Source organism: Papio anubis, unplaced genomic scaffold, assembly GCF_008728515.1.
Source record: "Papio anubis isolate 15944 unplaced genomic scaffold, Panubis1.0 scaffold1726, whole genome shotgun sequence".
Lineage (NCBI taxonomy): Eukaryota > Metazoa > Chordata > Mammalia > Primates > Cercopithecidae > Papio > Papio anubis.
Genome location: NW_022161720.1, coordinates 2,415 through 11,781, shown reverse-complemented (window position 1 = coordinate 11,781; position 9,367 = coordinate 2,415). Strand labels below are relative to the sequence as shown.

Sequence of the window (9,367 nt, the reverse complement as noted above, 5' to 3'; positions counted from 1 at the left end):
GTCCACCCACAGGCCCCGCACCTCCCTGCCCAAAGCGCTCAGTACGCTATTGGAACAGTAATTAACAGTTCATTATAAGTAGTTGATGTCCATGTGTGTTAAGTAAATATTTTAGAAGGTTCCGTAGTCAACGTTCGTCGATACAATCACCAATGAGTCGATCCACAGGTACCGGGAACATAGAAAGGAAAAAAGGGTAATTTGAAAATTAGTTTACGATAATACATGCCTTGTGGTATGTTCCCACTTGAGCCATTCTCATACACCTGTTTCAAAGAACAGATCTTCCCTGTAGTGCTAAAAAATTTAAGAATTAGTGCAGATGTGAAAATCCATTCCAAAATGAGTTCTAAGAAATTTCACATCAGATTAACCCAATGAAAAGCTTGCAAACTCTCACTTTCAACATCTGAACAGGAAATTTAATTTCCAAGTAAGCCTAACAAGCCCAACCAGAGATTCAATTCACTCAATGAAGTGACAAAGACCTACTCACCAGTTAGTGGCATGTGCTGCTTAAGAAACCTTGTGCTTTTCAAGATCTTAAGACACATCTGCTAAGTTGCAGAAAACTTAAAAGGTTGAAAGTTTTAATAAAATGCTACCAGACTACAAAAAGAAAAAGCATAAAAGACTAATAGATTTAGTCACTTAACCGGCACAATAACTTGATCAAAAAACTTGTGTTGCCGAATTCTCACAGGCATACTACCTTCAGAGCCATCACTATATAACCAGAGACAACTACATTCTCAGCACTATCCTATATTGTTGCAAACTGAATGAACAAACCCCACCCACCTTCAGCAGTCCATCTTTTCCCTTAGGTCTTTGAAAAGTACAGACACTTTGCTGTAATTCCATGTTTTAGATACTTCCCAGTGAAACACCAAGCTAAAGTAACTGCAATAAAGCAGTGAGTGACTTCATTATTCCCATCTCATTTTACGTAATTCTAGAGACAGAAGTTTTCAATAGAAACGTATGTGCCTCAACAGCAGACCCCTCAGGTATGCAAACACAGCAGCCTACACTGTTTTTCTCATTCCATTTATAACAGACCAGTTACTATGAGTATTACTCCAAATAAAAAACTAAAATGGCAGCAGGGTTTAACTGTTCCTATACACAATTTCAACTTCTTTAAAACAAAATACTATAGAGCTACTCAAAATGACTAAACCGTAATCTTTTTTATAAGATTTTTTACAAAATCTTACAAATTACAGGGTTTTTGGCTCATTGTTCTGTATTCTACCTCTAAGAGCTAAAAAAAGAAAAATTTGGGGCTTTCATAATTATGTTAATTACAACAGCTGAGAACCCAGGAGCTATCAGCTACCTGTTACCTAGAATATAAACCTTTAATTGTGAGAACATAAGGTCAAATTAGATTTTACACATTGCCTAACAATCTGTCTTTAGGAAGATTATTATTAAACCAAAATGTTACCCACATACTCTGAAAAATCTGAAGAAAGCCCACAGTATTACATTTTACCCAACCAGCCATTTATAATTCTAACTTTAATTCCCAAAAAGTCTTAGGTAGATTATAAACAGGTGAGGTCCTTTACTAAATCCTTATGTTTCTATTTATAAAATGAATCTTATGAGCTACACACTGCAGCTCCCCTCCTTTGCCAAAAGCCTGTAGTGAACTCATCACATTCAATTCAGCTATAAAAATGCACTCTCTAAACCCACCAAAATTCAGTCCTAGCGATTTGTAAAGCCCTAACGCAGCCACTCACGCCAGTTCAACTGATTATTCTAAGCATCTGACAGGCTATATTTACAGCTGAAACATGATAGCATCAAGAAGGTTCAGATCAAATGCACACCATTAGTATGCTTAAAAATTGTTGATTTTTGCTACTCTGTAGCAAAATGGAGATGTCAGTTGATTTTAGAAGGTATACCTACAGACAGGCCCAACAGGTGGGAAACGACGAGTCAAAACACTCAATTCCCTTTTCATAGGGTAGAAGCCACACCAAATATAGGTCAAAGTCCTACACATCACTAAAACATGCCTAAAGCTTCAAACTACAAGTCTGATTCCTACTTATGGCAAATACCAGCTTAAAGAATGACAGTTTGCCATTTGATTATTCTCACTTGGATGTAGAATAATCAGATACATTATCTAGCATCTAGAATTTGGATTTGCCATGCACTACAGTTCAAAAGCACCTAAATCTACTTATTGCCAAAGGTAATTCCACATACTACTAACAGCATTGACTCCTTGTTGGCAACCTGTTTAGGTTACCACACACCGAGTTCTTCTATGTTGCCAAAGTATTCCTCAATATTACATATTTATGTATGAAATTGGTAGGGGAAACTAAGAGGTCCAGTCACCTACTATTTAAAAAAAAAAAAAAAAACCACACCTAAGTTGTGAAAACGAGATTTTCCTTGGTACTACGTCCCACAGGATACATTACCATGTCACTTCCCATCATGGAACCACTCATGGTTGCTGGTGGAACGCCAGGATTAGCTTCATAACCTATGCCACCACCACCACCTAGAGGTGGAAATTTCTGGCCTCCTGAACCATAGGGATCTAGAAAACAAAAATAGTGGTTACAACTCCACCAGAACACCACTCTCTACTTATGTCGTTAAATTTAAATTTCATACTTACCTCCCATGTTCATCGCTCCTCCGCCACCCATTCTCATGTCTCTTTCCCTCTGCAAGAAAAAAAATTCCTTTCAATATACCAGTACCACACCCAAACCAAGCATTCTGAAGAACTGAAAAATTTTCAAGAGTTAAATAAAAAAACATGGCAAAGTTCAAAAAGTTCATCATCTGAATTATTTTTGAAATCAATATTCTGGAAACTAAGTTAGACTCAATTATCCAAAGACCTATAAAACTTCCTACTCAAGGCCGGGAGCGGTAGCTCACGCCTGTAATCCCAGCACTTTGGGAGGCCAAGGCAGGCAGATCATCTGAGGTCAGGAGTTCGAGACCAGCCTGGCCAACATGGCAAAACGCCGTCTCTACTAAAAGTAAAAAAAATTAGCCAAGTGTGGTGGCAGGCACTTGTAATCCCAGCTACTCGGGAGGCTGTGGCAGGAGAATCACTTGAACCCAGGAGATAGAGGTTGCAGTGAGGCAAGATCAAGCCACTGCACTCCAGCCTGGGTGACAAGAGCAAAACTCTGTCTCCAAACACAAAAAACTTCCTATTCAATTAAATCCTCTGACCTATACAAGACAAACATAATATACTTGATTAAAAAAAAAAAAGAAAAAGAAAAAAAACAGAAAATCACTGTAATTTGATATTTAAATTTCCTGTATTTCCTTCTAGGTACCTGCAAGTTCTATAGACAACTCCAATTAGAAGGCCGTAAAGGTTGACTTACTGGATCCATGTAGCCCATTCGGCTGTAACTTTCCTCTCTTTGGCGCCTCATTTGCTCTTCCATCTCACGTTGACGAATCATCATCTCTTCCTCTCTTCTACGTCGTTCCTCCTCTTGCCTAGAAATACCCATCAAGCACATAACTGAAGTGTTATCCACATCTTTTATAATTCAATGTGAAGAAACATAGCAGCTGGCCTAAGAACTAGGTTAGAGCTAAAAAACACAAAGGCTTAGAGTGAGTCTACGGGCATAGTACTAAAGACATTCTGGCAAAGAATGTAGGCTTTATTAAGGAAAATCTCACACTGTATTCCACTTTAAGTGTTAAACCAACACTGACATGATATTTAACCTTTGTATTTTGCCTGACCTGAAAAACTAGGTACATCTTTTTCATAAATGTCAGAATATAAATGTTAGTGCATAAATCAAGTTTTAAGACCAGGGTTGGTAATTCATGCCTGTAATCTCATAATCTCAGTACTTCAGGAGGCCACGAGTTTGACACCAGCCTAGACTCCATCTCCACAAAAGAGAAGAAAAAAAAAAAATTAGCTGGGGGGTGGTGGCCTGTGCCTGAAGTCCCAGCTGCTCAGGAGGATTGCTTGAGCTCAGAAGTTTGAGACTACAGTGAGCTATGATCACGCCACTGCACTTCAGCCTGGGCCCATCTCAAAAAAGGAAGGAAAAAAATGGCCAAGTATGGTGGCTCATGCCTGTAATCCTAGCACTTTGGGAGGCAGAGGCAGGCAGATCACTTGAGGTCAGGAGTTCAGGGCCAGCCTGGCCAATATGGCGAAACCCCGTTATCTACTAAAAATACAGAAAGAATTAGCCAGGTGTCGTGACACATGCCTGCAATCCCAGCTACTCAGGAGGCTGAGGCAAGAGAATCGCTTGAACCCAGGAAGCAGAGGTTGTGGTGAGCTGAGATTGCACCACTGGACTCCAACCTGGCCAACAGTGATACAGATTTTTTGTTGTTGTTTTTGAGACAAGAGTCTCACTCTGTCGCCCAGGCTGGAGAGCAGTGGCACAATCTCACCTTACTGCAAGCTCTGTCTCCCGGCTTCACACCATTCTCTGCCTCAGCCTCCCAAGTAGCTGGGACTACAAGCACTTGCCACCACGCCCAGCTAATTTTTTGTATTTTCAGTAGAGTATTTTCAGTTTCACCATGTTAGCCAGGATGGTCTCTATCTCCTGACCTCGAGATCCGCCCGTCTCAGCCTCCCAAAGTGCTGGGATTACAGGTGTGAGCCACTGTGCCCAGAGTGATACATTTCTAAGGGAAAAAAAAAAAGAAATGAAGGTTTAAACCTTAAACACAATTTTACCTCAACTGCATTTCTTTACGTTTCTGCATTTCTTGATTGTGAAGTTCTTCCATGCGTCTTAATTCTTCCTGTCGTCTCATCAGATCTGAACATTGGAAAATATTTTGGATTCTCATTAACAAGGTTCTAACAGGGTGAAAAAACAATTGACCTTAGCAGTGACGTAGCAGTGATGTTCATGCGGGTATCTTTTTACCTTGGCGCAAAAGATTTGCCTGATGTTCATGATAGGCATCTTCCATTTCACTTTCCAATTTGTCTTTTGCATCCTTCATGTTTTTTTCAACTTGTTCCCTTTGCTGTTTTTCCATTTCATCCAAAGACTTCCATCGCTGAGAATATTCGTACTCAAACGTACCATGCTGGGCAAAACGAGGAGGGGTTTCTCTCTCCCTAACAATACACAAAATTTAAACATGAACCAATTTGTGAATGCACACCAGAAAATACTTGCCCTCGTACTGGTCTTTTTCCTGTCCTATTTCCTGCAAAGAGTACAAAAAGCAAAAATTATCCTGATTCATCTTAAAATATCTTCACAGTAAAAATACTCAGAATACTCAGCAAAAGAGAATACAGGCACTGGAGATAAATCCTACCTTCCTCATTTTCTAATTGTTTTCCTCTAGCCAAGTTCCTTACTGAGGCTTATTTGTTCCACCCATAAAAATGTACTCCAAGCCAGGTGCGGTGGCTCGCCCCTGTAATCCCTGCACTTTGGGAGGCCGAGGCAGGTGGATCGCCTGAGGTCATGAGTTCAAGACCCATTGGGCCAACATGATGAAACACTGTCCCCACTAAAAACACAAAAAATTAGCCGGGCACAGTGGCAGGCACCTGCAATCCCAGCTATTCTGGAGGCCTGAGGCAAGAGAATCACTTGAACCCGGGAGGCCGAGGTTGCAGTGAGCTGAGATCAAGCTACTGCACTTCAGCCTGGGCCAACAACAGGTAAACTCCAGCTCGGGGGCGGGGAAGTACTTCGGCCGGGCACAGCGCCTCATGCCTGTATCCCAGCACTTTGAGAGGCTGAGGTGGGCGACTCACTTGAGGTCAGGAGTTCGAGACCAGCCTAGCAACATGGTGAAAGCCCATCTCTACTAAAAATAGAAAATGAGCCGGGACTGGCGGCGCATGCCTATAATCCCAGCTACTTGGGAGGCTGAGGCAGTAGAATCGTTTGAACCCGGGAGGCAGAGGTTGCAATGAGGTGAGATCATGCCACTGCACTCTGGCCTGGGCAACAGAGACTTTCAGTCACACACACGACTTTATTCATCATTGTAAGGACAAAACAGGATTGTATGTGAATGTACCCACCTCAGAAACAAACAGCCATCTGAGTAACAGCTTCAAATCTTTCTCAGCTTCAGATTTTTTACTAAGAAGCATATCTACATCAAATAATTTTGCATATTTTAAGCAAAATTGGAAAATTGCTAAAACAATTTTCTCCTTTACACTTAAATTAAAAACTGCCAAAAAGTTTCATCAATCTTACTTTTGATACATTGGATTCTTCTGGGCAAGTTTTTCAGGAAGACCATCTTCATCGTCTAGTTGTTCAAGTGGTTCCACGATGACTGGACGAGGAGTTCTAGTAACAAAAATGGTTCCATCTTAGCTTTGTTCCAGTTTTATTGCCACCATCTCATATAAGTCGATAAAAATTATTACAATAAACAACTTACGTTGTCAGTAAGAAAACACCTTCACTGCATCGTTCAAATGCCTTTCTTGCTGCTGGCTTAGAAGCAAATTCAACAATGCCTTTCCCTGTAGATCTTCCACGATCATCCACTATTACAACAGCCCTTTCAATAGGACCAAACTGGCTAAAGGCTTCTTCCAACAGTTCATTGGAAACATAAGGTGAAAGATTACGAACAGAAAGGGCAGCAGCATGTGTGGCAAAGCGAACTCGAAGCTGTCTACCTCTCATGGGTGTATCATCAAGTTCCGCTTTGGCTATTTCAGCCAAAGCTCTAGATTCCTGTAAATATCAGAGACACTCATGTTAATAACCCCAAAATTGGTTGATGTCTACACTCTTAAATTGTCATAAGCCTACTTTCTACTCCTTCTTCCAGCTCAGTTCGAGCATTACCTTTAGGCAGCACCCGCTAACACGACTTAGTTTACCCACCCTACCCCTCTTTTCTCTTGGGTAGCAACAATAATGCATTATACCACAGGCATATTTTTCCTGTAAGAATGGTGAAAATCAAAAAGATCAATTTATTCTCCCCAGTTTAAAAACCAAGCCTTCAGCGTTTGTAGTGACGACAAAAACAAAAACACCCCACCCCTTCTAATTCTACATAAAATTAAACTACTACACTCACAAGCTTAATAAATCCGAATCCTTTGCCTTTGTTGATAAATACTTCTCCTGGTTCTCCATATTTAGCAAATAGTCTTTTGAATTCATCCTCCGTGATATCAGCAGGTAGATTCCCAACAAACAACCGACATCGCTGTGTATAAGTTTTCTCTCCAGGCCTCCTCAAGAGAGACAAGTTGGCTTTAAACCCCTAATGAAAAAGGAAAGAAGTTTACAAACACCAGAGACCTTTGCAAGTGAAAATCCCCAAGATAGTATTTTCTTATCTGAAACTTATGAGTTGCCTTTCTGTTCCGTTTGGTCACAATCAAGGTTTTACTATGTGAGATTTCTAACATGAGCAACTATCTTAACACCGAAAAAGGAGCCCCGTCATCCAGAATGCTCGAGAACAGACACTTCCCCAAAGAGCAGACGTCCATCAGCAACTCTGTCAGCCACATATGTTGAGAGTCCCTAACAAAATCTAAATCGTATTATGAAAATAAGAAAACAGTATTAAGTCCAAATGCCACTGTAACCTACACGATGTGCGCCTGCGCTTTTACGGAACCTCCCGGTTCTCTCCAAAACAACGCCGCACGCTCTGCACTACGCCAGTTCCACGGACAAGCTACCTTCCGCAAGGCTGACCACAGCAGCCCGGCGCTTCCTTCCGAAAGAAGACCTCCCCTAGCCTTCCGCCCGCCAGGAGGGCAAAGCGCGGCGGCGGCCAATCCCCGGCCAACTGACGGGCCCGCGAGGCCGCTCCGCCCCCACGACGGCGCGCGCAAGCGCCCCTTCCGGCGGCCGACAAAATGGAAGCCCAGCGCGGGGGCGGGGGCGAGGAGGGGGCCGCCGCCATCTTAGGGGAGCCGACGCGTCGCTCCCATAGACACTCACCTCCGAGTCCGAGATTTTCTCTTCGCTGCGGCCGCCGGGCCCCCCGGGCGGGGGCCCCTGGTGGTGCTGCTGGTGGTAGGGCGGGTGGTGCTGGCGGCCCCCGCGGGGCTCCCCGCCGCCTCGATGCGGCGGCTTGGGGTGGCCGCCAGGGGTGCTTAGGCCTGGGCCGCCACCTGGCTTCGGCCCGCCAGGCATTTTGCCGCCTTTGGGACCGCCCGGACCTGGGCCCTGCTTAGGCCCTGGACCCGGGCCCGGGCCTGCCGCAGGCGGCGGCGGCGGGCCTCCGGCCTGAGGAGGTGTGGTAGGGACCCCGCTGCTTGGCGGGGTGGGTGGCGGCGCCCCGGGAGGGGCCGAGGTGACTGCTGGCGGCGGGGTCGGCGTCGGGCCTGGCCCGGACCCTGGCGGGGCCCCCGATGTCGGCGGAGTGGCGGGCGGGGCCGAGCTGGAGGCTGGCGGCGCGCTGCCTACTCCGGGAGCGGGGCCGGGTCCCTGAGCAACGACGGGCTTGGAAGAGTCCTGCGGCGGTGGCGGCGGCTGCTGCTGCTGATGCGGCTGTGGATGCGGCGGCGGCTGATGCGGTGGCGGCTGCTGTGGCGGTGGCTGCTGCGGTGGTGGCTGTTGCTGCTGTTGGTGTGGAGGCGGTGGCGGGATCGGAGGCTTAGGGCCGCTCTGGCCCGGGCCAGGACCCATGGGGCCGCGATTCTGATTGAGGCCCATGCCGGGCGGCGGAGAACGGAAGTCGTGGAGGCCGCCGCGGCCGCCGCCTCCTCCGCGCCTGTGGAAGCCGCCACCGCCACCGCCACGACTCCGGAACCGATCCCGAGACATCTCTGTGGTCAAGGGGCGGTTGAGGCAGAAGCGAAGAAGACGCTCAGGAAACGTGGAGGCCACCTTGCTTCTCACAAAATGGCGGATGACACAGGCGGCGCGCCGCCTTTGTCCTCTTCTTATATAGGCCAGTGGCACGGCCCCGCCTACCCCTCGATCGACAGCTCCAATAGCCAATTGCAATTACTATGCTTGATGACACTAAGTTGCGAAACTCTGATCTTTCCTATTGGCCCCTGAGTGAGAGGCGGGAGGCATGGAGGGACTGAAGTTTCCAGTTGGCCAATAAGCGAAGAAGGCGTTGACTGCAGACCACTATGATTTGTTAGGAGAAATTTGAATGGGTATGCCAGGGCAATTTTCACTTGCAAGCAAATAACGAGGGCCCTATCCGCTCCTGGGGAGAAGCGTTGGAGGTCTATTTTCTTTCTTGATTTCCCCTAGGAGCAATCTGCTATCCTTGCCCAGAAAAACAGATGTTTTCCGATTCAAAGTCAGAAATTTAGTGCCTGCTATCTACCCTACCTAGTGCCAAGTCAATGAAAGTAGAGAAGTAAAATCTTACCTATTTCAAAAACACACAG

At 45.4% G+C, this 9,367-nt stretch overlaps 1 protein-coding gene across 1 annotated transcript; it reads right to left on the bottom strand.

Moving 5' to 3' along the window:
* Nucleotides 1-1,094: 1,094 nt before the first annotated feature.
* LOC101007957 (splicing factor, proline- and glutamine-rich) lies at nt 1,095-9,103 on the bottom strand. The gene is made up of 9 exons (XM_031661478.1): nt 7,956-9,103; nt 7,075-7,263; nt 6,421-6,722; nt 6,231-6,326; nt 4,926-5,122; nt 4,730-4,814; nt 3,390-3,507; nt 2,657-2,705; nt 1,095-2,575 (listed from the first exon to the last, which is right to left on the bottom strand). Exons 1-9 carry the CDS (start codon nt 8,781-8,783, stop codon nt 2,400-2,402), a joined length of 2,040 nt encoding a protein of 679 aa, XP_031517338.1. The 5' UTR covers nt 8,784-9,103; the 3' UTR covers nt 1,095-2,399.
* Nucleotides 9,104-9,367: the final 264 nt, after the last annotated feature.